This window comes from Mustela putorius, unplaced genomic scaffold (assembly GCF_011764305.1).
Source record: "Mustela putorius furo isolate JIRA1106 unplaced genomic scaffold, ASM1176430v1.1 tig00000151_pilon_pilon_pilon, whole genome shotgun sequence".
Classification (NCBI taxonomy): domain Eukaryota; kingdom Metazoa; phylum Chordata; class Mammalia; order Carnivora; family Mustelidae; genus Mustela; species Mustela putorius.
The window spans coordinates 10,999,942-11,027,470 of record NW_025421296.1 but is presented as its reverse complement, the minus strand read 5'-3'; the positions used below and the strand labels follow the sequence as shown (position 1 = coordinate 11,027,470).

At 35.8% G+C, this 27,529-nt stretch overlaps 1 protein-coding gene across 4 annotated transcripts in view; it reads left to right on the top strand.

Annotated features, from left to right (window-relative positions):
- The window catches only part of TGS1 (trimethylguanosine synthase 1), a 39,525-nt gene that overhangs the window by 4,221 nt on the left and 7,775 nt on the right, over positions 1-27,529 (top strand). Inside the window, exons 2-13 of one of the 4 annotated variants that reach the window (XM_045075776.1) lie at positions 1,113-1,177; positions 3,566-3,735; positions 4,069-4,891; positions 7,443-7,560; positions 9,001-9,087; positions 12,256-12,427; positions 12,503-12,532; positions 14,130-14,436; positions 17,098-17,253; positions 18,800-18,943; positions 22,093-22,309; positions 23,204-23,282. In XM_045075776.1, coding sequence (XP_044931711.1) covers positions 1,113-1,177; positions 3,566-3,735; positions 4,069-4,891; positions 7,443-7,560; positions 9,001-9,087; positions 12,256-12,427; positions 12,503-12,532; positions 14,130-14,436; positions 17,098-17,253; positions 18,800-18,943; positions 22,093-22,309; positions 23,204-23,282 — 2,368 coding nt within the window. The remainder of the gene's footprint in view (positions 1-1,112; positions 1,178-3,565; positions 3,736-4,068; positions 4,892-7,442; positions 7,561-9,000; positions 9,088-12,255; positions 12,428-12,502; positions 12,533-14,129; positions 14,437-17,097; positions 17,254-18,799; positions 18,944-22,092; positions 22,310-23,203; positions 23,283-27,529) is intronic. The other 3 variants (XM_004768810.3, XM_045075777.1, XM_045075778.1) reach the window with 3 other exon arrangements.

Here is a 27,529-nt window from a genome sequence, read left to right as displayed (position 1 = left end):
ACAGCTGCTGATCTCCCCCACCACCCTAACCACTTCTCCATTGTCCAGTGTTCTTGGGGACTAGTGGGCATGCTGCCAAAGCACTTTTGCACTTTAGCCTCTGGCCTGTTTGCTGTCCTGCTATGGGTGATCACCTACTTTATGTTTTATAAAGTATCAAAAAATAAACAGGAGGACAATAAAATATATCAAATATACAGGAATTTTATTTTGTTGACTTTATTGTTGCCCCATTAGAAAAATAGTATTCGCTAATACTTGAAGATTGCCTTATTATGGCACTTCTGGTGGTGTTTTTTACAGCTGAATTTAATGGTAGGAAGATAATATAGAAATTTTAATTTTTAATTGTTCGTTAAACTCATTTGGGTTAGGTAGTTTCCAGTCTTAGCAGATAGAGAAAAAATTTAGAAGTAGATAATGTAAAGAAAAGTTTAATCATTCACTGTTTTTTAAAAATTGTTGAGACTAGGATGGCTGTCTGGCTCAGTTGGTGGAACATGAGTTCAAGGGCCAGGTTGAGCTTGGGGCTTACCTAGATAGGTAGGTAGGTAGGTAGATAAAATTTTAAAATTGAGGGTGAATTGTTTTGATTTATGTTTCAGTTTGATTAAATATTTAAATAAGAACTTTGGGGGTTAATCCCCACAACAGCCTTTGCTCAGACCATTAATATCTTGTCTACTAGGCATGATAACTTGGCCTATTTGCAAATGGAGTAGGATCTGCATGTGGATTTATATATGTGTGTAAGATAGATCTTTCCACTTTTATGCTCATTTCTTTGAGCAAATTTAAAGAACACTTCATTGTTCATGTATTGTAAGATTGATTCTTCCTCCAAACCAGAACTACCATTTAATTTTAATAATCAGTAATTAACAATTAAAGATGCTTCCCATGTGCTATCTATTAAATATTTTACAATATACTATTCTTATAATAACTTCACAGGTTATGTATTATTACCTGTACGTTACAGATGAGGAAAATATATTAGCAGATTGCTTTTCTGTTCCTTAACCTTGTTAATTAATCTGTGCTGCCTCAAACTTGTTTTTTTCTCAAGTTTATAATTTATTTCAATATTGACTATTTAATTTGCTTTGTAGAGATCGAAAATTGTGCAATCTGGGTTTAAAAGGCTACTATGTCAAAGGCAGTGGCGACAATGCAGGTAATACAGTGTAAAACATTATGGCCCTTTTCTTGCGCAAAGTAACTAATAGTGTATTTATTTTAAATATAATTTGTTATACTACATTAATTTGTTGGCATTAAATATTATAAATGACAACCAGTAATCACAGGTTACTTTCCTTATTTTTTATTATAACGTGGTTCTAGAATCCCTGTCAAAGCACATCTTTTTTTTTTCTGTAGCTAGCTCCTGTGTGGACTTGAGGTAGCCTCTTTTGCTCTATGTAGTTGTTGCCATTAGATAAGAGCAAGATGAAATTTGAAGCTTTGAAAAGTAGAGAACATATTTTTTTTTCAGCAAAATTTTATTGTGCGGGAAGATAAACAGAGGCACATTAAAATTTTCAGGAGTTTATTTGAACTTATATCTATGCAACTCAGGCAGTTGCCAGCTTCCTAGATAGGAGCACCACTATAGGACAGGAGTTAGGGGAGAGTTTTTTAGTAAAGAGGATATAGAAGCAAAGCAAGGAAATTATTGATTGGCTCTATCTTAAGGAATGACCTCATTTGGGGAAGCCTAGTTAGCTCTTTGTGATTAGTTGTTCTTCAGTGTTCTTTTCTTAGATTTGAGTGCTTTGATTGTGGCTTATGTCTTTGGTTTCCTTACAGAGACAACGAAGGCCTTCAAGCCACCTCAGTTTAATGACCTTCTTGTTTAATACTTTAACAACTGTATAGATAAATTATTCAGGATAAATGCAAAGTGAACATCCTTAGTCTTCTGTTTGAGTTAAAGAGGCCACAATCTGGGTTAACTTTCACAGATAACAAATAGAATTTATTATGTATTTTGAGTCTTACCTAGTTAACCTGAAAACTATCTTGGTCTCTCTCAGACTTCCCTCAGTGACCTCATTTGTTCTTTCCACACAGGTCTTTTTTGTTTCTCTAGATAGAAAACTAGCGTGAGTTCTAGGCTAAATTCAGCACAAATTAAGTGCATCATGTTACCCTTAAAAATCCTTTAACTCTCACAGTGGTGGAACAAATCACTGTTTCTTTAGTTGATCACTGAATGAAGTGTTTGGCTTACATTTCAATGTAATGTACAAATAAGGTTTCTTTAGACACCAGGCTCCTAGTGAACATAAAATATGCATACCATGAAAGGATCATAAAACTTAGCACATTTGTTTTTCCTATTTGCTGTCTCCTGATCTTTCATAAGTTCATTGAATAGAATGGTGAGTAGAATCTTCTTTAAGTAGGTATCTTTTTTCCCTCTTTGTTTTAGTAGAATTTATACACAGAAGATTCCTCTTATTTACAGTCCCCATTTTTGGTTTGTAAGATTCACTCTTTTATTGTCTATGATCATTTAGCTGGAGTGCAGCTCAGCCCTAATTGAGTATGTCAGTGAATAAAGTGATACTTCTTTCACATTTTAAATGGTTAATGGAGCTTTTGAATGGCATTTGTCCAATTAATGGTGTGGTAAACTTTTATATAACCATGCTAGTATAAAGCTAAACTTGTTTCGTTATAATAAAACAGGTTTTCTGGGAGAATCAGGGCATTTGAAAGGAACTTCCAGTTTAGGGGATTTCAGACTTTTATAGCTTTCATTAAATCATGACTCCCACGGAGTCACAGAATATAAATCCCAGTTGTGATTGAAAAAACCATGAGGCACCTAAAGACATAACCTTTTGCCACTCTTCTTACTAGATCCTAAAGTAAACTCCACAAATCATCATTTTAAATTCACTGATCTAATTGAGGAATATTGCTCATTGATAATGATATTCCTTATTGAGTATGATATATCCTTATTGATTATGATATATCCAATAATAATATTACTTATTGAGTAATAAGGAATGTGAAAATGTGTTTTCCCTGTAGTTATTCTGCCACATTCCCTCTTATATCCTCAGTACTTTGCACAGTACACAGCACAGAGGACATGCTCAGCAAGTGTAAGTTGATTAGGCAGCTGGTGGTGGGCAGAGCCATATTAGAAGTTGTCTCCTGATTCTTAATTGGCTATTTCTTACTTGTCTGTGTTACCCCTAAAAAATCGTAACCTTTGCATAACTCTTGGTCTCAGGTTTCTCTTTAAAATGAGGATGAGGGGCCCCTGGGTGACTGTTAGTTGAGTGTCCAGCTCTTGATTTTGGCTAGAGTCATGATCTCAGGGTCCTGGGATCAACCCCAATATTGGGCTCCCTACTCAGAGGGGAGTCTGCCTGTCTGTCCTCTTCCTCTGCCCCTCCCCCTGCTTGTGTGGGCTTGTCCATGGGCTTGTGATGTGTGTTCATGTTCTCTTTCTCTCAAACAAATAAATTTTTAAAAAATAAAATGATGAAAAAATGTGCATCTGCATTTTCTATAAAATGAAGCTAACAGATGCTGTCTGTAGGAGACCAAGCTACAGAAGAGGAAGAAGGGGAGGAAGGTGGCACTGCAGAGTCACATGACAGTAAAGGCTTAGGCCTTGATGAAAGTGAACTTGATTCTGAGGCTGAACTCATGAGAAGTATGGGACTACCACTTCAGTTTGGTGGGATATCTGCACATAAGAATTTTGAGGTAAGTTACTTATGTTTCTCTTTCTTAGTTTTCTCTGTAAGATATCACAAAGAATTTTTTTATCCCAAATCTAACATATTCATAAGTTAGAGCATTCTACCTCTTTTTAAACATACATATTTATAAATTAATTAAAACTGCAAGTTTTGATATATATCCTTTTTCCCTCCTCCTGGAAACATAAATAGTAAGATTAACTTGTTTGTATAACTAAAAACCCAGGATGTGGATTTGACAGTAAATAATTTAGTGTTTAAAATAGACCTGGATTCTCTTTATTTTATAGTTTATTTGTGAGCTGCATTTTATATTCAAGTTATTTATCTTATGTAGGTTTCTATGAACACTAGAAATAAAGTTAAAATAAAAAGGAAAAAGAAAAAACATCAAAAGAAGTACTTAGATGAAATTATAAGAGAATCTTGGAGACAAGAATGTGAAGATGACATTTTGGCTTCAGATGATCCATCTTCAGTTGAACAGTATGAGAGCACCAAAACAAGTAAACGTCAAACAAAAAAAGATACTGAAACTGAAAATCTTCCTGTTGAAAATACATTAACTCCAAAGCTGGAAATCACAGAAAAATGGGAAAAATATTGGAACGAATATGGTGGAGGAATATTATGGCAAAGCTGGCAAGAAAAACATTCAGATCAGACACTATGTTCTGAACCTTGGAACATTCCTGATACAAAGGAGGAATGGGAACAACACTATAGTCAACTTTATTGGTATTATTTGGAACAGTTTCAGTATTGGGAAGCTCAGGGTTGGACTTTTGATACCTCACAAACCTGTGAAACAGATACCTGTGGGTCTAAAATAGAAGTTGACAATGAGAAAGAAGAAAATTGCATGAAAGTAGACTTAATGTCTTTTCCATCTCCATCTATTACAATTGATAGTGAAAGCTCTAGTTCAAGTGATAAAGAGCATATTGAAATTCTTGATGGAATTAGTAATATAAGTTTGAATTCAGAGGAAGTGGAACAAAGCCAGTTAGATTCTTCAGTAAGTTGTGATGGGCATCAGTGGCTAAGTGAAGTCAACAGCAGCAGAGAATGTCCTGCTTCTGGCCAGAGTAAACCATGTAATGGAGGAACCAAGGATAGCAGCTTGTCTGGGAACAGAAGCACAAACCAACCAGATCAGGGTAAGATTGGCCAAGATTTATCCTACTAAGTAACAGGAAAATTAACCTATTGAGCAAAATAATTAACACCTATCCTTTATGATAGGGTTATACAATGTCAACTACATTTTATAATGTCACATAATTTAATTTATGTATTATAAGTTTATTACCTTTCACGTAAATAAAAAGAATATTTGTCTGGAGTTCTCAAAACTACCATTCCTTCCACTTGGACCTTGGTGGCCAGTGAATTAAAACTTGGAACTCCCTTGAGAAATTTTATAATAGAGTGGATGGGGAACTTCCAGGTTTCTATGGAGCAAATGAATTTATAGGAGGCCTATTTGAGAATAGTTCAGAGTACACAGTAGACATCAGGCAAATCTGATTGTAAGTCATACTGGAATTTATTTCCAAGCAATTGAAGTCTTGCTCTGTAGGGAATCTCAACAGGGCATGATATTAATTTATAATTGGAAGGGTTGACTTTAGGATTCTCATAAAATATCCAGGATAAGGAATTTGATTGACTCCCGCCTAAGTGATTTGAAACGAAACAAAAAATCTGGTTTAAAGAAAGGACTAAGGAAAGCCATTGAGAGGTATATTAAGAAAAGTCAGAGGTTGGTAAGAATGTTCTTGCTCAGAAGGAGAATTCTAACTGATGGCACCAGGAAAATGAGAGAGAAAATTTTTATGACTTCTGAACTTCCAGAAGATGGATGTTTAGTGCTAGAAAAGTCTGGTTTATAAGACTTTCTTCTCAGTCTCATCCCTATATGAAGCAAAAGTTTTTGGCCTTTTATTTAACAATTGGATTTGCTTTGCTCCTCAGATTGCTGATCTTCATCTACCTGAGAGTTTCCTTTAGAGAGTTACTGAAGTGGCTCTACCTACCTCTTAATCTCTTTTTTCTCTGTGCTCTTCCAATGGAAGTTACTTACTCTCATTCCTTGTTATTTTCATATTTTTTTAAATAATGTGATTATTTTATATTGGTCTTTTGATACTCTTCTATACTTTCCTGATTTCTTTCTGTGCTAATTTTGACCATAAAATTTGAAATATGTATACTGGCCAATGAATTTTCCCCTCTCTTATTCCTTCTTGTTATTCCTTTGATCATCCTCACTTATCTTCCTATTTTTCTCTTTGTCAAATATACTAAACCTTATAGTCCATGCCTTCCGTTGCCTTTTTCCTAACTATATATATAGATTATCCATTTCTTTACTTAGTCCCAGGGTGAGTCCCATCAGGATAAATCGGAGAATTCTAGGTTTTAATTTATTTTAGATCTTGCCTTGAGATCAAAACACAAGGTATAGGGGCGCCTAAGTGGCTCAGTTGGTTAAGTGTCTGTCTTCAGCTCCGGTCATGATCCCAGGGTGGTGGGATCAAGCCCCACATTGGGCTCTCTGCTCAGCAGGGAGTCTCCTCCCTCTTCTGCTGCTCTTTCCCCACTCATGCTCTCTTGCTTCCAAAGAAATAAGTAAAATCTTTAAAAAACACATACAAAGTATATATTGCATTTCTATATAAATGTGTTTTCTGTTGTTTGTGGTTGGGTGTTCTCTTAAAATAATCTGTGCCTACAGATTGCCTACAATCAGACTCTCTTTGTCTACACTGCAGATCTCCATTTCCAGTCCCACCCACTCACTTTGTGCCAATCTGAAGAAAGACATGTCCCTCAGGTGGAGCTACCACAAGTTAAAATTTTTTTTCTAAATGGTGGTGCTTACCTTGCTGTTACTTTTAATTTAAGTTATATTAGAGATAATTAACTGTGTTTGCTTCTTAATAAACAGAAGTCATTTTATTTTAAAGATTTTATTTATTTATTTGACAGAGATCACAAGTAGGCAGAGAGGCAGGCAGAGAAAAGGAAGCAAGCTCCCTGCCGAGCAGAGATACCAGTGCGGGGCTCGATCCCAGGACCCTGGGACCACTACCTGATCTGAAGGCAGAGGCCTCAACCCACTAAGCCACCCAGGCACCCCCGAGAAATCATTTTTAATCAATGTATTATGCTGTCTTCAGAGTGATTTAAGTTAAAATTCCATCAAAATATGGGGAACCTTAGTGGCTCACTCAGTTAAGCATTTGACTCTTGATTTCTGTTCAGATCATGATCTCAGGGTCATGAGATCAAGTCCCAAGTCAGGCTTTATGCTTAGCAGAGTGTGCTTGAGATTCTCTCTCTCCCTTTAATATTAACTAATTAAAGTTCTATCAAATGTGATAACTGCTTAGCTATCACAAAGGTAACTGTGGATTACTTTCTGTAGATATGGACAGCTATGAGGAAAAAGTTTTAGTCTGTTTCTTTAAGTAGTTAAACCATGGAAACTTTTAAACTTTAATAATTACACATAGCTATAGTTTTTTTATGCCCAGATTCTGGGTGTAGAAATACAAAATAGGTAGTTGTGGTCTGGCACTGTGCCTGATATGCATGTACAGTTCATTGCAGGAAGGTAGCAAAAATATTTCGATAGCATTTGCAAAAGGCAGATGAGTTGTCACACTAAAGGGAAAATCCACTGCAATATGTCTGCCTCTTTAGATTCACAGGACTCTTCAGAAGCAAACACAATCAAAGAAAGACCACATCCCAACAATATTGATGGAGATGAGAGTGAAGAAGATCCACCTGAACGTAAACCAAGCAAACTCAAGAGAAGGCAAGTTGCATATTACCTCTCTCTCCACAGTGTGGTAGCATAAGCACTTGTGTCCTTGAGGGAGTGCCTACAAAGGGCTTGTTATATTGTAGTGCTGTCAGTCCTGTGAGGAAATGAGATGAGACATACTAGCAAGACGCTACACCCTAGAACACTTGGCAGATCCCAAGTCTGACTCTGCCACGGTTTCTTGCTTCTAAAGTGGAACTAATGGTTTATGAGCTCGTTGGGAAGACAAAAAACTAGCCTGTAATAAATCTGACAGTAGCTATCCATGGATGACAGCTTTTAATTCGTATATAAGTTGATAAGGTTTCTCTCAAGGAAGTTCTGTTTTTTTCCCCAAATGTCTGAGTATTTTTAGCAATTTTATTGCTAAAATAGATCTCAGAAATATGTAATCTAATGTTCTTAATCTGTAGGTGGGAATATTAAAACAAAATGAGGATAAATGCCTTTCCCAGAGTTACATAGCAAAACAATGGCAGCTCTAAGTCTAACACCCAGACCAACTCTTCAGGAAGCAGTGCTAGTATACTATTGATATGTAAAATTAAACAAGTAGCAAATAATATAAGTAGAATATGGTCAAATGCTAATTCCGTAAAATACAAGGAAAGAGAAGACATTGCAAAACTTAGGTGTTAGCTAATAACATTTTAATTCTTTGACAGGATATGTAGTATTCCATCTTCTGAAAAAATAATAGGCAAGCTTTGGAGGCTAAGTAGCTTAGTATATACATAAAAGCATGCTTCCATTGTGTTTTTTCTACATGCTATACAATGCTCCATAATTCCTCCTTTAGTTCCTGGAGGCAGAGACTATGTGTGGCATACTTATTTTCTGGAACCTAGTAGGTTCACCATAAATGTTCAATGACTAACTTAATTTGTAAGAATTATTTCTCACCATTTTCTCTTACTTGGTACTGTCATTAGGTAGTAGGGATCACTAGAAGGCATCCGCAATAAATTGATGATCATGGGTTACTTATTATTTGTATCACTACCTTATTCTTAATATATATACAGAGAGAGAGAGTAAATTTTTTGGTTGCATTGATACTTACCAAATGTTTCCATCTTCATTTTTAAGGAAAACTAAAAATAGCACTCTAGGAGATTAAAGCTGCAGCTTTTACAGGTGTCTTTCCAGAGGCAGATGGAGAGATAGGTATTAGTGCCATGTTCAAGTATAAAGATAATTAGGATTTGAGTACTTATTGCTGTGTTCCAAACACTGCTGTGTAGTTTAGCATATTTGGAAAATCTGATTAAACTGCTCTTTCCTGTCTTCATGGGTTTGTGAGCTGGTGGTTGGTTGTGCAATAGGAAGGTGTGTGTGTAGGTTGATTATGATATCTTTTGATATTTGCCTGAACTGGTGGGCTCTGGATGTAATGGCTTATTGCTGTTTACCTTTTGTTTATTTGTTTAGCCACGAACTGGACGTTGATGAAAACCCAGATTCAGACTTTGATGACAGTGGTTCCCTTCTAGGATTCAAGCATGGCTCAGGACAAAAGTAATTATACATAAATATTACATAAATACTGTGTCTTCTTAAAGTTGTAACACTTCAGCTATCTTCAATTTCTCTGATATTCAGATAGCTTATGATGGTTATAGATTTGATAGAATTTGAGATATTACATTAAAACACTAACTTCTCATAGATTACTACGTTTGATATATTCACTTGTGTTATTAACTCAGTTGTACTTCAAAGCAACCTAATATTAGAGTTTCATGGGTAAGGCAGCTGCAGCCCACAGAGGTGTGATTTGGTCATGATCACATTAAGGATTTAGTCCACGCTTTTGAGACTTCTAAGCATGGTTCCCTTTTTTACCTTGCATCTCACATGTCTGCCTTTGTGTACATCTGAGATCTCTTGCAAGCATGTCATGACGAGTTCAAGTCTGCAGTAGCCTTTTTTCTTTTTTATAATGAAAACATTAAAACTCAAAACAGAAGTAAGAGAGTAAAAATCTTTCAAATCATTCCTCAGAGGTAGGCAGTATTTGGCATATATCCTTCCTAATTTAATTGTGTGTTTTTATGCTTATATACATATAACAGGCTACTCATTTTTTATACAACACAAAAATAGAATTATAGTATACATGTTCTGCAGCTTGCTTTTTTCTCCTCAACAATGTACCATGAACATCCTGACTTATCAGTATGTGCATATTTATCTAGTATTTGTATGTTTAACTGACCACCCTGTATGTCCTTCTAGGTTGTTCCTAAGATCTAGGCATATGCCCTTGAGGTTCCTCACAAGTTATGTGTTTACCAATAGTTCATTCCTACTTACTGCTGAATAGTATTCACTGTATGGATATATCAGTTTTAATCATTCATCTGTGCAAGAATATTTGGATTATGTGTGGTATTTTGCTATTACAAATAAAGCTGCTATGAACATTTGTATACAGAAAGTATAAGTTTTCTCTGGGATTAAATGCCCAAGCATCTAAATCTAAGATTTATAAGAAATCTGAACCTGAAGAAAATGAAAGAAAACTGAATTAGATATAAGAAAACTGAGGGGTCTGTTGTATATACCTTGAAGACTGAACTGAGTAGTTAAGGCGCACTAAAGACATTTATGTCAGCTTGCACCAGTGATTTAAACCAAGATTAAGGTCTTTGATGTTTCAAGGGGTGAGATTTGTTTTCTTAGTTGTGAAATTTTAACTGATATCTACATATTATGAAGTCAGAAAGAAGAGGACATAGATCTCAAAATTGACTTATAAAATGAATCCAAATTAGCTCAGAAATATATGCTCATAATTATAATACTATGAATATATTTAAACTATCTGTTATCTCTCCTTATGGTACTTGAAGGCAGTTGTAGTTCATAGCATTTAAAGCTAAAGATCATAAAGATTAGTAACATAAAATATTTTCCTGATATTGCCATGTTTAAGATTCTGGCAGAATTTATTTCTACCCACATATAATTTTATTGAGAAATTACTTGGGTGGCTCTTGCTAGTATACATTTGTGGAGATTTATTCTGTTACCTGGAATTTAACTTTTCTTCTATTTAGTATTCCTAGTTCTACTTTAAAGGATAAAATTGGGGCACCTGGGTGGCAAAGTTGATTGAACTTTCTGCTCAAGTTGTGATCTCAGGGTCGTGGAGCAGGGCCCACTAAAGTTTCTCCCTCTCCCTCTGCCCCTCCTCATTGTGTGCACATGCTGTGTCTATAAAATAAATAAATCTTTAAAAAAAAAAAAAAGCATAAAATAGACTTTATAAAGAAGTTTACAGCACGACTAGATGAAAGCACCTGACATTTAACACTAAACTCTTTAGTTCATAAATGCTAATTGTATATTACACTTTAAATTTCTAAGAGTCTGTGGCACTGTGAAAGATGTACTTAAACGAGGCTTGATACAGTCAAAGAAGTCTTTGTACTAGTTCTGTATGATTTAGGACTAAAAAATTCAGATGATTAGATCAACTGGTATTCTCTAAATATTTTGATAATAGGGGTTTGCTTCTTTGGTAAGCTCAGATCAATTTAAGTTAAAAAATCAGTGACCACTTTTAAAATAATTTGTAGAGAGATGCCTAGGTGGCTCGTATAGGAATACCTAGGTAGTTAAGCATCTACCTTAGGCTCAGGTAATGATCCCAGGGTCCTGGGATTGAGCCGTACATCAGGCTCCTTGCTCAGCGTCTCCTCCCTCTGCCTGCTGCTCCCCCTGTTTGTGCTTGCTCTCTCTCTCACACAAATAAAATCTTCAAAATAAATGAAAATAATTCATATCAACAATAGCCAAATTATGGAGAGAGCGCAAATGTCCATCAAATGATGAATGGGTAAAGAAGATGTGGTACATATATACAATGGGATATTACTCAGCCATCCACAAGAATGAAATCTTGCCAATTGGAATGACATGAATGGAGCTAAGAGTATGTTATGCTAAGCAAAATAAGTCAATTCAGAAAAACAAATACCAAATGACTTGACTTACGGAATTTAAGAAACAAAACATGAACATATGGGAAGGTGGAGGGAAAAAAAGAAACCATAAGAGACTCATAATGACGGAGAACAAACTGAGGGTTGATGGAGAAAGGTGGGTGGGGAATGGACTAGATGGGTGACAGGAATTTAAAAGGGAACCTGGGATAAGCATTGGGGTTTGTATGTAAGTGATGAATCACTGAATTCTGCTCCTGAAACCAATATTGCACTGTATGTTAACTAACTAGAATTCAAATAAAAATTTAAAAGATAAAATAGTTCCGATGTACCCAAATATGTATTAAAGTGCTTTGGTATCCTCTCACCATGAGAAAAGATTATATTTTCCTAATATGCAGTGGGGTTATATTTTTCTAATATTTCCTTTTTATATTTGACTATGTAATATCTGCTTTCTGTTATATGTAAGGTATGTTGATCTCCCCAACTGGTGTTTCACATTAACTTGGAAGTTAACATATAACCAAGACCCTAAATTCCTCTACATTCGAACTTTATTTCATAATCTTTATAATTTAGAAAAATAAGATGGTGGCTAGTAGAAAATAAAATAAAAATTAAATGGTGGTAGTAGAAAAATAGTGAAAATCGTCAGTTTTATTCTCTTTTCATATAAGAAAAGAAACTCAGAACTTAAGGTTTGAGTCAACTTCCTTTGGTTTGATCACAGATATGGTGGAATTTCAAACTTCAGTCATCGGCGGGTCAGATACCTACAGAAGAATGTGAAGTATAAGTCAAAGTTCCTGGACATGAGAAGACAAATAAATATGAAAAACAAACACATTTTCTTTACTGAAGAGTCAGAAAAAGCATTCAAAAAAAGCAAAACTTTGACTAAGGTACATATAAATTTTATTCTCTATTTACAGATAAAATTTCATTTTGTGAGCTTGACTCTTTAAAATTTTTTTCAGGTGGAAATCTTGTTTCTATCAGATATAAAGGTACCTGAAATTCTCTTCCCCTTCCTTCCCAAAGGCATATACCAAGTGAACCAAATTTGAAATAGAATAAGTTGAGAGTAATATGAAAAAGTGATATTTTGAAAGCTAGTATCACTGGAAAGATAAATAGATGAAATTGCTTCATATATATAGTAACAGTGAGAATTTCTTATCTGCCTCAGGCTAAGTAGGATCCTGGAAATTAGTATCTGGTCCTGCATTTATTGTAAGCTTTAATTTTGAGCTCATCTAGAGGTGATTAGTCAAACGTTGCACTAATCAGTTCATCCTAATAGTTTGATGCTAATTCAGTGATTTACATTGCTAACTGGAATATTCACATCCCCTCTCTTTCACTCTGCTATACCTGCTGTCCAAGCACCTGAAAAACAAATGTAATTAGAATTATTTTTGCTTGGCTTGATGAGTGATGCATATCCATTATAGAGGGGAAAAAATAAAACACCTTCTAGTGAGCAAAACCTTTGCGTCGGTTACCTCTCCAGCAGCTCCTTCAGGTAACAAAACAAAATCTCAGACCCTGTGATGACTTTGTTTTACCCTTAGGATACATTATCCTTCCCAACTTAAGCATTCTTCCAAAACATGCTACAGATTTATAGCTAGCTTTATTTTTGTTATATTTCAGATTGGTTGCTGGTGATATTTTAATATTTTAGTGGTCCTGGTTATATCTGGAACACATTTCCTAATATCAGCAGTCAGTCTTACAGAATTTTTTACATGTTGGATGTGATAGTCCCCATACATCCAGCTATAGACAAAGAGCAAAAACATAACTGCTAAGTATTGCCAAGAAGAAAAGAAATATGACTGTTGTGTCCTTAGATATCTGACTGCTCTATAGACACAGTCCCTTTAAAGACTCTGGGTTATTTATGCTCTTCGTCCAATTTCTATGCTAACTCATAGGAAGGTCACCAGGATCTGTTACAAAGAATGTTCTTGTTACAGAAGTGTGCAAGGATATACATATCATCTGTTAACACCTTGTTAACATTTCTAAGAAACTCAGTTTTTAGGAATCATTTTACTGGCTTTACTGCTCCATTAAAGGACAGCTTGCTTTCTAAGATAGCACTCCTATTTTCCTTACAGATAGATGGACACTAGATCTTTTTAGTTTATCTTTGGTGCTGAGTACAGTTTAACGTAATCTGAGCCATTGAAGAAAGGTCTGTATAATTTGAAAAGCTAATAATAATGACTCAACAATAAGTAGGTACATTTGTAATGGTAATACCACATAGTATGGTTATATTATTAGAAGCCTTTTATGCAAAGCTACTAGAACAGTTCAGCTTTGTCTTAGTGTTAATTGATTACAGGAAGGTCATTGTCATGTGTTTAATCTGATATTTTCTTCCTTTTAAAGAAATCTTTAATAAGGTCATGGTATGTCCAGATATAAAAGTATAGTTAGCTCAGAATTACTTATATATAATTAGCTTGTATGATACAGTATACGTATTAGAGATAATTACAACAGCTTCAGTGAAGTCCAAATGGTAAAACAGATGGGAATATTCTGTGTAATTTGGAATTCATTCATGCTTGTAATGACTTAAAATTTCAGGTAGAAAAATTCCTAAAATGGATTAATGAGCCAATGGATGAGGAAGCATCACAGGAATCAGTTTCTCATGACAATGTGCAAGACACCTGCACGAGCAGTGACTCAGAGGAACAAGAAATGCCTGTTGAAAAAGGTGATGACCCACTGGAGACAAGTAATCCAGAGCCTGAAAAGTGTCATGCCATGTCTTCAGCTGGTGAACTTGAAACAGAAAAAAAGGAGGGAGACAACACAGTAGTAGCTATTATGGATAAGGAAGATGGTGTTACTCAGATTACCCCAGATTCTCTTCAGGTAGAAACTGAAGGTAAGATTAAGAATGCCTTCAGCTTGCTGATGAATTTCGGTAATATGCTTCCCTAGTTTTCACTTCTAAATCATCTGTACCTAAGGATTCAGTACTATTTATTTTTAATTGGAGAGAAGGCACACAGCAAGTGAAAATGCCAGTGGCAAAGATTAGGCGCCAAAACACTACATTCTTGGCTGAGCAAGCATGAGAAAAGAAAAGGCCAAGCACGTGGGAAAACTGAGTCCCTCTGTCTGTGCCATTAAGATTGGTCTCTGCCACTACCCTCTTCCCTAGGCTAAAAGTGACTGGCTTAAAATTTGGTATTGCCCTCGTTTTCCTTTTGATGATTCTTTGGGGGCAGGGGTGCTTTTGTGGTAATGGTTGTTGATAGTGGTAGTTTGTTGTTTGGGTGGTACACTAACATAAGGTATTTATAGCAGTTGTCTGTAATGAATGCAGAATGGAGTCACATTTTTCAGTTTATGTCCTTTTGTACTATTTGAATGTATTCTACAGTAAATGTTCTTTTATAATTTATAATTGTATTCAGTGGAATATTGAGCCTTTTATGAGGTAGAAATTTTCATTTGACATGTATTCATTTTTATCGATGAATGATTTCAGACTTGCCCTAATGAAACAATTATATTGTGATGGTCTCTTTCTTAATTTAGAATTTTGGAAAATACCTCGTTTGAATCTTAATATTTTGTGTGTATGTGTGTGTGTGTGTGTGTATAGAGCTGTATTCTTTGTATCACATACTTCTTTGCCTTTCTAAAATGTATACTTAAAGTAGTTTAAATTTTTGTATTGTCATGTACAACTGATGTTTATGTGGTACTTGTAGATTTCCAAAATGCCTTTATGTGCCTCATTTTTATTTAATCTATAAAATAACCCAGTGAAGTAGGCAGGATTATCCTCATTCTAAAAATACAGAAAGTTAAGCTCAGAGAAACTAAGAAATTTGCCTGAGGTCACAGAACCAGTTGGCAGCATAGAAGGACGCAGTACCAGGTTGTCTGATTCCTCAATCCCATTTTCTGGCCCTCCCCTACTTCCCTAATTACCTTGCCTCATATTGCTGGTAGTTCTCACCTGGGGTGATACCACCACCTCAAGGGCATACCTGGGATACCTGGGGATACCAACATTTAGTATTTTGGGTTGCTTAATGTTACATCATGTACAGGATGGTCTTGCACAGTAAGTAATTATTCACTCAAAATGTTAGTGTCCCCTCTCCTAAAACACTCTTACTACACTTTGCTGTTGATAACACCTTGAGTGTTACAATGCTCAGATGACCATATTAAGACATAGTCCTATCCTTAAGGATCATTTAAATGTAGTCATTTTTATTTGTCAACATCAATTCTTGTCATTATACTTAGCTCTGATAGCACTCTTTCTAAGTTGCTGTTTCTAACCTTGGAACTTAAACCAAATAACCAAATTAATAAAAATTGTTTATCTAAGCAAAAGTCAATCTCGGAATGAATGAGATCCCTTTCTATTAACATTAAAGCAGTGACCTGTTTTAATTTCCCAGAGGCCACATGACCCTTCAGGTCATGTCTGGATTCAGAGGATTGACCAAGTTGGAAGTTAGGGGCTTAATCAGTCCTTGGGAGATTTTGGGTTTTTTTTGTTTTTTTTGTTTTTTTTTTAAGATTTTATTTATTTATTCAACAGGTAGAGATCACAAGTAGGCAGAGAGGCAGGCAGAGAGAGAGAGAGAGGAGGAAACAGGCTCCCTGCTGAGCAGAGAGCCTGATGTGGGGCTTGATCCCAGGACCCTGGGAACATGACCTGAGCCGAAGGCAGAGGCTTTAACCCACTGAGCCACCCAGGAGCCCTGGAGATTTTGTTTTATTTTATTTTTTTTTTTAATTTTATTTTATTTTATTTTATTTTTAAATTTTTAATTTTTGATAAACATATATTTTTATCCCCAGGGGTACAGGTCTGTGAATCACCAGGTTTACACACTTCACAGCACTCACCAAATCACATACCCTCCCCAATGTCCATAATCCCACCCCCTTCTCCCAAACCCCCTCCCCCCGGCAACCCTCAGTTTGTTTTGTGAGATTAAGAGTCACTTATGGTTTGTCTCCCTCCCAATCCCATCTTGTTTCATTTATTCTTCTTCTACCCACTTAAGCCTCCATGTTGTATCACCACTTCCTCATATCAGGGAGATCATATGATAGTTGTCTTTCTCTGCTTGAGAGATTTTGTTTTAAAGAAGGGAAGAGAAATGTTTGGATTTCTATAATTGACCAATTAAAGCAGTGTCTTCTCTAACAGAAATCATAACTTTTATACCTATATAGTATCTCTACATATGTCCTAACAATCCTGTGAAGTACGTAGGTGAAATATTATTCATTCATTCCTTTCAAGGAATTAAAAAATTGGATCTTACAGAGCCTGGGTTACTGTTCCAAGCTCAGGGAGCTCATAAATAGCAAAATAGGGCTATAATCTAAAGTCAGTGCTGTTTGCAGTATGCCCTCCCGCTTCTTCTGGAGGGCTGTTGCCTGTATAGTCTGCGGTGCATTCCCACATTGTAATTACTGAATGTGGCTACACTTACTTCTTAGATAAATTCATCTATGATTTCCTTTTTTCATAGTGAATATCTGTATTTACACTATTTTATTTTAGTGGAAAGTAAAAAGAAGAAGAAGAAAAAGAAAAACAAGAACAGAAAGGTAATTGGTCTGCCTCCTGAGATCGCTGCTGTTCCTGAGCTGGCAAAATACTGGGCACAGAGATACAGGCTCTTCTCCCGTTTTGATGATGGGATTAAATTGGACAGAGGTAAAATATGTATATAATGTTTAACACTATTTTGAAATAATTTCAGACTTACAAAAAAGTGGCAGGAATAGTAAAAAATTGTTTATAATGCCCTTTACCCAGATTTGGCTATTTTTAACATTTGCCACATTTGCTTTACCATTCTGTGTGTGTTTCTGATCCAGTTGCTCCTACCCCTTAACACTGTGTGTGTGTGTGTGTGTGTGTGTGTGTGTGTGTATTTTCTGAGAATAAGGATACTTTATGTAACAATGATAAAATTGCAAATTTAACATGACTACAGTTATTATCATCTGTAGTCCAGACTCTTATGTAATCTGTTATCCTGGTCATGTCTTTTATGGCATTTTTTTTTCCTTCCAGTATAGGATCATGTATTGCATTTAGTTTTCATGTTTCTTTAGTTTCCTTTCATTTGGAATAGTTCCTCGGCCTTTTTGTTTTTTATGACTTTGACATTTTTCCAAAGAAAGGTGACCCATTTATTTTCTATAGTCTCTCAATTTGGATATACATGTGTTTTTAAAACTTCACATTCAGGTTTAATCTATACTTAATCTATATTTTAGGATAAATAATAAAAGGAATCAATCGATTATTAAGCAGAACATCTGATGACAAAATACCTAGTTCAGAAAGACGCCACTTAATGAATTAACACTGGAACTAGAAAGAGTGTTCCTGCTATATCTTGAACACCTTCCTTAATGCAGTTCTACAAAGTGATGCTTGGTTTCATATTGGGGCTACTTAAACACTGGTCTTAATAACTCAAAATTAGGAGGCTTGATCTGGGGTTAGAATTTTGGGTTCTGTCAGCTTTTTATAGTAATTTACAAAATGTTGTGTATTGAAGAAAGTGCATAGGTGTTTGGAGAAATAAGACTGGATAAAAGCTTTTTAATTCCTATAAAGGGAGTTTATATGTTTATTCTTCCAGCAATGAGGAGCCATTTAAAGTTTTGGTAAGGAAAGGGAACAGAAAAACTGGTGTATCATTTTTGTTCAGAGAAATAGCTTTCCGAAAAAAATGTTAATTCTATTGGGAAAGGAGGTCAGTTTGCTTCCCCATTAGAAATGAAGTAATCAGGAAACTCAGTGGAGTTTGGGAAGTGAGCCAGTTGGATAGCTAACTTTCCATTTTCCATAATAGTCAGTAGTTAATACTTCAAACAAAAACTAAAAATTGCATTCAATTATTAGAAGTATATTACAAAAGAATCAGGCAAGAATTGAGGCAGTTGCTTTGGTGGAAATTGGGAATGGAAATGGTACTGGTCCTTTGTATAACAAGCTTGGCAGAACTTTAAAACTAAGTAACTTATAATTTCTGGAAAAGAGAAACTAAGTTTTGCTCAAGTACATATAATATATATGTTATATATATATATATATATATATATATATATATATATATATATATATATATTGTGTGTGTGTGTGTGTGTGTGTGTGTGTGTGTATGTGTGTGTATGTTTGCTATGTTTATGCTTGGGTTGGCCTCTTGAAACTAAACATCTTAACAGAAATACTCTTCGCTTCACAGAGGGCTGGTTTTCAGTTACTCCTGAGAAGATTGCTGAACACATTGCTGGCCGGGTCAGCCAGTCCTTCAAGTGTGACATTGTAGTAGATGCATTTTGTGGAGTTGGAGGAAATACTATTCAGTTTGCGTTAACAGGAAAAAGAGGTAATTAGCCATCAAAGGAAGATCAGTAATTTCTTTTTAATTTATTCAGTAAATGTTTCATTTTGCTTTAGCCTGTCTTTGCTAAGATTTATTATATAATTAGTAATTTAATGCCAAATATTTAAAATAATAATAGTTAGCATATAGTAAGCATACAGTTTGTATCTCATATTAGTATAAGTGCTTAATATGTATTTATTAGTCAGCGGTCTTGTAAAGTGTATCTTTTACTATCTGCGTTTCACAGATAAACTGGGAAATAAAGAGATGAAATAACTTGCTCAGGATTACACAGACACAGTTTGGTGAAGCCAAAATTATAGTATTATAAAAAACTAAAAATATTAAAATGGGAAACCATTCTTTAGAAGATGAGTGGTTAAGGAGTTCCAGTTTTGCCACCTTTGTGACTTTGGACATCGTTTAACAATTAAGATAACCTCTGTAATACCTTTCAGTTTGTGCATTGTAAAATTGAAAATTTTTAAAGTATTAGGTCATTCTCGTGGTCGTTTGACTTCGGAATCATGAAAAAGAAACCTTGTGTCACTATATATGTGCCAGGAACTATGTCAAGTAGGTTATATGTCTGCTATTTCCCAAAGCAAAAAAAAAAAAAAAAAACTTTGTAAAATTGGAAGGTCTGCCCAAATGGACATAGCTGAGTCATGAAGGCAGGATTTTTACTCTGTTTTTTTTTCTGATATCCCTGTTCTTTCTAAATTATTTTTAAAGTGTAGTATAATGTGACATTTTAAAGATACCAATTGTTCTCTGAAGATGCTCTTCCCCCCAGCATCTTTGTATTATACATGCAGCATCTGTTTCAGTGAATTAACAGTTAAGTCTCTTAAATTTATTTCAAGTTTTTAATGTTAACTAGGAAAGTATGAGTCTGGAAGTATAATATAGAAGCTAAAAACTGGTGAAGGAAAACTTAACCTTGAAGACCCAGACCCATGCTGCTGAACTGTGACCCTTATTAAATCATGCTCCAGGGCATGACAGTTCTCACCCTACATGGTCTTCTAATAGCCTGAATGAAAGTTGTCTTCACATTTACTGGAATAGGAGTTATTTTCTTGTGTTCCTTGAATTCATTATTTACTCTTAAAGTTCTCTGCACTTGCCAGCTCTGTTAGACCAGTGTTTATTGCATAAAAATAATTTTTCCTCAAAAATTTTCAAATTTGTCTTCATTTTGACATTGTATCACAGCATGACAATTAAAATATCTGCCTTCTAGTAAAGCGGCAAACGGATATGGAAATTTTTTCAAAATATTATGGAAACTATCCGTATTGTAGATTTGTATTTCTATGAATATAGGTCTCTTGCCAAAGCTTTCTGTAGCTTAGTACACATTTGTTAAAGAAAAATATCTGATGTGGGTCCCAAGCTAAAGGAAGGCTACTTCTGCTACACCCAGACCCAATGGTTGTCTAGGCATGTACTCAACTAAATGGTTAGAGAATCCACAAAGTTTTGCATTTTGATGTTAAAGATTTTTTCCCTTTCTCTATACTTCAGTATTACTGCTATCCAATAGAATTTTCTGTGATAATGGAAATGTTGTGTATCTGCACTGTCTAGTATCATAGGCCACTAGCCACATGTGGCTGTTGGTCATTTGAAATGTGACAGTGTGGGGGTGTCTGGGTAGCTCAGTGGGTTAAGCAGCTGACTCATGATTTCAGCTCAGGCTATGATCTCAAGGTCCTGGGATGGAGCCCTGTGTCAGGCTCAGCACTCAGTGGAGAATCTCCTTGATAATTTTCTCTCCTTCTCCCCACTGCCCCTCCCCCAGCTTCCGAATGCATGCACGTATTCTCTCTCTCTCAAATAAATAAATAAATCTTAAAAGAATGTGGCAGTGTGACTGAGGATCTAAATTCTTTGTCATTTTAATCAGTTTAAAGGTAATAACCACATATGGCTAGTGACTACCATTTCATGGACAGTGCAGTTCTGTATGATGTCATTCAACATTTGCCAGCATTTCCTTTACATGATAGAATGAGTGCTTCCATTCTGTTAGGCCTAAAACCAAAGCAGCCTCTAGGACAAATGTAGATGAAAACATGAGGATTGACTGAATATATTTGATGTTGAAAATCATTTTTCCCATTGAGTTTTTGGTGTTGTCAGCATATCTTCCCATCTGTCTCTGTACTACAAATGGAGCAGATTTAACAGCTGAAAAGAATATTTTCGTCTTTTCTCTTAGGAATGGTAGTTTATTTAGAACAGAAAATATAGCATTGTAAATGCATGATTTCAGCATGTAATTGGAGCTTGTATTCATTGTTCAAGTGATTTATTTAGTGCATTACTTCTCAAAAGTGTTAACAAATTTTGAAACCGGCATTTTCTAGAAAACTATGTTTCCATGACAACCATGTTGTATGCATCAGGGTTCCACTTAGCCTTTCCAAATATGAAATATTGCCACCAGCATACTGGTGCACATACAGGTGCACTTGAGTTACTGACTGCCAGATAGGAGTGAGCTAAAAATAACTTATGTTTGCATTGCTAATTATGAAATTGCAATAAATTAAATGAAAGCCCATCCAATGAAAACAGTGTTGTCGGTTCCCTCCTCCTAAGATGTCTCATTAAACATTATCAGCAGACGCTTTTACGTTTCTTCTTCATAAACTATCTCTATGGGTTTGTCAAAATGTGTTTTAATTTGCTTTTCTGTAAAAGTTGTCAAATTTGTTCTTCTTTGGAAGCTTTGTTTCATTTTAGGAAATTGGTTGTTTCTGAAATCCTAGTGTTAGAGGCTTGACATGTAGTCAGTGATCTTTCCAAGTGTTTGCCACTCAGGCTGTTCAGAGCACAGAGCTAAGCACGTGTTTACCTCTCAGAAGATACGGTGTGGCAGCTGTCACTACTTGCTTTGGAAAACCTGGCTGAGTGACAACTTTGAAAGCCAAGTCCTTCGGTCAAATTTTCTTAGTGCTACTCAAGTGAATCTTTCTAACTTAGATTAAAATTTTTAATTAAGTTCTTTATCTCTGATACATGTGCCATATTCTCTTAGTCTTTAAAAAAAGTTCTTACACTGAGAAAAAATCAGACTGCTCAGAAGATGAACTGTTCTATAGATCAGTGTCATTTGACTCTTCTTTTCCCGCTTTTAGTGATTGCCATTGATATTGATCCTGTGAAGATTGATCTTGCTCGCAATAATGCAGAAGTTTATGGAATAGCAGACAAGATAGAGTTCATCTGTGGAGATTTCCTCTTGCTGGCTTCACATTTAAAGGCTGATGTTGTGTTTCTTAGCCCTCCTTGGGGAGGACCAGATTACGCTACTGCGGAGACCTTTGACCTCAGGACCATGATGTCTCCTGATGGATATCCTTTGGAAGGCTGAGCGTTTACTCAGACAGTGGTTGTGGAGAGAAAGGTGTGCATATGAGTGAGTGTGTGTATGTGTGTTTCAGAAAGAGACATGAGTGAAGTGGGGAAATATTAATGGCACTTGATAGATTCCAGTTTATTTTGCATAAAAAGCCAGTATGTAAAAATTAAGTGGTGGTTTACTTCCAAGAGGAATGGCAGGTGTGAAGACATATTTCCTTCGGGCACTATCCAGTTTTTTCATTATAAAACAACTGGGAAATACTAATTGCTTGAAATTATTGCCTTGGAAATTGGGAGTTTCCTCAAGACCTGTCTGTCCATAGACTCTGGGTGACCATCTCTTAACTTTTCTTCAACTTATATTGGCTTGTGCCTATTCTCTTTGCATCTTCAGATGTTCCCTGTCAGTCTTCCAAGATACTGAAGGAAACCCTTATTTCATAAAGAACAACATTTATTTGTCCTTTTCTTTATCTCTCCTACCCAGAGGAATCCCCCGAACAGGAAGCATGTTTCTAAAATGCTATTTAAAATTTAGAATGTAAGCCACAATGACCAGATTTACTTGTCTTTATTCTTTACTGGAAAGTGGTTGTATTGTGCTTTCCTATTATATTTTCATAATAATTAGGAAACGGCAGAAAGAGAAAGTGTATTTCTGACTCTTGGCTGCCTTCCACATGGGTAATCGAATGAATGGGCTTAACTTCTAATCTCTGACCCATCTGAATTACAAATCTGCTACTTAATTCTCTTAGGTTCCATTAGAGAATATAAATGTGTGTCTCATAGTTACATACCAAAATACATTTGAGTTATGGTATAACATATCTGTGATTAGAAATTAACTGCTGTTTTTGTTACCATTCCTTAACTATTATTCACCTTCGAAATCTTCAGGCTTTCCCAGAAGATAACTAATAATATTGTTTATTTTCTTCCAAGAAATGCTGATATTGACCAGGTAAGCCACTACTAAGCAATTTCTATGAGCCTCTGGCATAACTTACAAAAAAATGGGCAGGAAAAAGATAACAAGGACCTTCCTTTGAGAACATATTTATGAGAAGTCTCTGGGTTTTTTACTATTATTAGAAAACTGGAGGTGTTTGGCAGTTAAATCCATGCCCGTTTCATCCACTTCATCTCCACAGCTGCAGGAGGATATATATATATATATGTATGTATGTATATATAAACCCTCTGGGCTTTTAATTATGTGTTCTGAAAGGATAACTGAATGTGTTGTGTTTCAAATGCACATACCCAAACTAGCCAAGATCTGTCTTTATTGAGACCTACCTTGAGAGTAGAGGTTTTAGGTATTCCTCAAAAGAGGATCCTAAATAGAAATATACAGACAGATGAAACCTTAATTTGGCCAGAAGCAAGTTTAACTGTAGTCTTGGAATATAGGACACTTGGCTAGTAGTTGAAGAGCTTAATGTCCCTATTCCATTCTTCCTGTAAACACTTACTTAATAATGGAATTTTTTCTCTTACAGAATTGGACTTGACCTAACAGCCTCATAAACATTTGATGATGTCTTTACTTCATGTTTTTGTTGATTTGCTTTCTGTAAACAGTTACTGCTATCATATCTATGATAACACATATTATCATATGTATGATAAGCATTCTGTTGAAAATGTTGGTCTTTTTATATTTTAAATTTTACTGTAGTGTTACTAGCTCTGAGGTTTTCCTTTCTCTCCTATTTGATACTGAGAGCCGACCCTGTCCTTCTGACCTTTTTCATCTTATTCTGAAGAAATTATCTCCCATTATTTATTCAACGAAATTTTTTACTACCGTTGTTCCTTTTTCTGGAACATCACTTATGTGGACATTAGTCTTTCAAATTTATATTTCCTGGTGTTTTTTCTCTTCCTTTTTCTTCTGAAAGATCTGGTCTTCCAATTAGCTCATTCCTCAGGTATATGTGTTCTTTTATCTATCTCACCTATTGTTTTTTAGTTCAACTATTACATCCTTTATACTTAATATTTCTGCACTGTTTTTTGTTTTCTTCTTTTATACTCTAATAATAATATCTCTTACTGTTATTTTAAGAAGTTTAAATTCCTAATCTGGTCTACCCTTTCTGTATTTCATATAATTTAGAATCCATTTTGTTTTTCTTCCATGAAATACTTGTGGTCCTCAATATCTTGTCTTACTATGTATTGGCTGTTCTCAAGTAATGCAGGAGACAGGCTGTGCTTTAGGGTCCCTGGGGACCTTTGGAAAAACTGTATCTGTCTAAGTGCCAGATCATTTTAATGTGTAGCCTGGGTTGACAACCACTGCTGAGGTTTGTGTTAGCCCCAGTGATAACCTCAAGGGATGAAAGTGGATAGGCTATGGGGTTGCCAACTCAGGCACCACAAGACTGCAGTTATCACCAAACACCATCTCAGGACACAGCTCCTCCCCTTTGAGGAGGATCTGGACAGAAATTGATTTAAAGATTGTATTCTTCAATCTTTTACTGTCATTTCTCACCTCACTGGTACGGAAAAGGAAGAGTGAGACAATCGGATTAGTTCCCACCTGTTCTCAGCTCTTCAGAGCAAGATTTCTTTTCAGACTGTCCTGACTTGACTCCTGAACATAGACCAGAGTTCCCAGTTTCTCTAAGTGATATACCAAATGCAGGGTGATTGTGAGGGAGCAGCAAGAGCAGAATTTCTTTCTTTCTTTCTTTCTTTTTTTTAATTTATTTTAGAGAGAGAGGAAAAAAAACACAAGGGGGGTGCAGAGGGAGAGGGAGAGAGAGAGAGAGAGAGAAAGAATCTCAAGCAGCCTCCTCTCTGAGTGCAGAGCCCGATGTGGGGCTCAATCTCACAACCCTGAGCTGAAATCAAGAGTTAGCTGCTTGACTAGCTGAGACACTCAGGTGCCCTGAGAGCAGAATGTCTAAGTTCCTGTTTTCTTTCTTCCCATCTTAGCTTCTCAAAAGCACAAGCACTTCCCTCCTGCCATAAGCCAGAGGTACTCCCCTCCATCCTATACACATATTCAGACAGTCTTGGGTCTCCAGAAGATTCTTTAGGGCTTGCAGTAGCCAGTATTCATGCTAGTTCAGCATCTTAGGGCTTTGGTCATGGGGACATAAATAATGCAACCTTCTCATTAAAAAGGTGGAAATTAAATGCTCTGGCTATCTTGTTAGATGACTTCAAGAAAGGTTCTGATGATCTAGGATATAAACTGGACTTCAAAAAAGCTTTGATTGTAGGAGTTGAGGAGAAAGTGGCAAGAGCACCAGTGACATGGAAGTGAGCATATGTGGATAATGTTCAGTTAATGGGCTCAAAACCAGACAGAGAAAGAGAGATTAAGAGTCAAACAGACCTAGTTTAGTCTTAGCCCTGCCACTTACTAGCTGCCTGGTGACGATTGTGAGGCATAAATGAGTATGTGGGTATTTCACTTATCACCAGTACTTCTAGCCTATAAACTCTCAATAAAGTCCTATGTATGTGACTTTGAAGATGCTATTACAAAGTTTTTGTGAGAAGAATGTAAATGCTGCTAACACTTTGAAGAGGGCCAGTATGGAAAGATGACATTTTTCTCTAGAGGATAGAATATAAGGTTTTATATTTGTGTAATGATGAAATTTAATTTATAAACACACTTTCCAGATGATATATTTTTCTCTTTCTCTTATCAGAAACATATACTCGCTTGAAAGGACATATTCTTATGTCAGGTTGTTCCCCTCTCCCAGTCTTGGCTTATTTCCTTGGTCTTTGGAGCACTGGCTCTCAGCTCTGGCTGCTAATTGGAATTGCCTGAATGGCTTTTTTTTAATTGTGGTAAGATACACATAACAAAACTTAAACCATAAACTATTTATAAACGTACAGTTTAGTGGCATTATATACATTCACATTGTTGTGCAGCCATCCCCACCATCCATCTCAAAACTTCATCTTCCCAACTGAAACTCTACTTTTAAACACTGACTCCCCATTACCTGGAAACCGCCATTCTACTGTCTCTATGAATTTGATGATTCTAGGAACCTCGAATAAGTAGAATCACACAGTATTTGCCCTTTTGTACCTAGCTCTTTTCCCTGAGCATAATATCCTAAAAGTTCATCCGTGTTTCAACATGTGTCAGAATTTCCTTCCTTTTTAAAACTATTTGAATGATACTGCATTGTATGTATATGCTACATTTTGGGTTATTTTCACCTCTGGCTGATGTGAATAATGCTGCTATGAGTGCATAGTATCTATTCCTGCTTTCAGTTCTTTCGGGTATATAGCCAGAAGCGAAACTGCTGAATCAGAGTAATGCTGCTTAGTTTCTTGAGGATCCACTATACAGTTCTCCATGGCGGCTGAACCATTTTACATTTCTCCCAACGGTTCTTTTTCTTTTTTTTAAAGATTTTACTTATTTGACAGAGATCGGAAATAGAGAGGGGGTTGGGGGGAAGCAGGCGCCCCAACGAGCAGAGAGCCTGATTCAGGATTTGATCCCAGAACCCTGGGATCATGACCTGAGCCGAAGGCAGGGACTTAACCCACTGAGCCACCCAGGTGCCCCATCTATCAGCAGTTCTTTAAGAGTTGCAGTTTCTCCACATTCTCGATAACATTTGTTTTTTTCTGTTTGTTGTTTGTAATAATACCTAATGGGTATGAAATGGTATCTCATTGTAGTTTTGATTTGTATTTCCCTCATGACTAATGATGTTGACCATCTATTCACATACGTATATTCTGGCTATTAATCCCTTATCCGTATGTGCTTTGCCCATATTTTTCTGCATTCCATGAGTTTGCCTTTTTACTATCTTGACAGTGTTCTTTGCTACACAAAGTTTTTAATTTTGATGGAGTTCAACTTAGCTGTTTTTCTGGATATTCCTGGTACTTTGGTGTCGTATTCAAAAAATTTTGCCAAATCCAATGTCATGAAATTCCTCCCTGTTTTCTTCTGAGAGTTTTATCATTTTAGCTGAGTAGCTCTTTAAAACTACCAGTACCCTGGTCCACTAGGAAAGATTCTCTCTGATTTATTTTCTGGATGAGGCCCATGCATGAATTTTTTAAAAGTCCCTAAATGATTGTAATGTGCTTCTAGATTTGGGATTCTCTGGGTTAAGAGAAGGGTAAATAAAATGAGCGAGTCTGAGCTCTTATTCGGGGTTAGAAGGAGATGAAATTAGATCTTATTACCTGTCATTT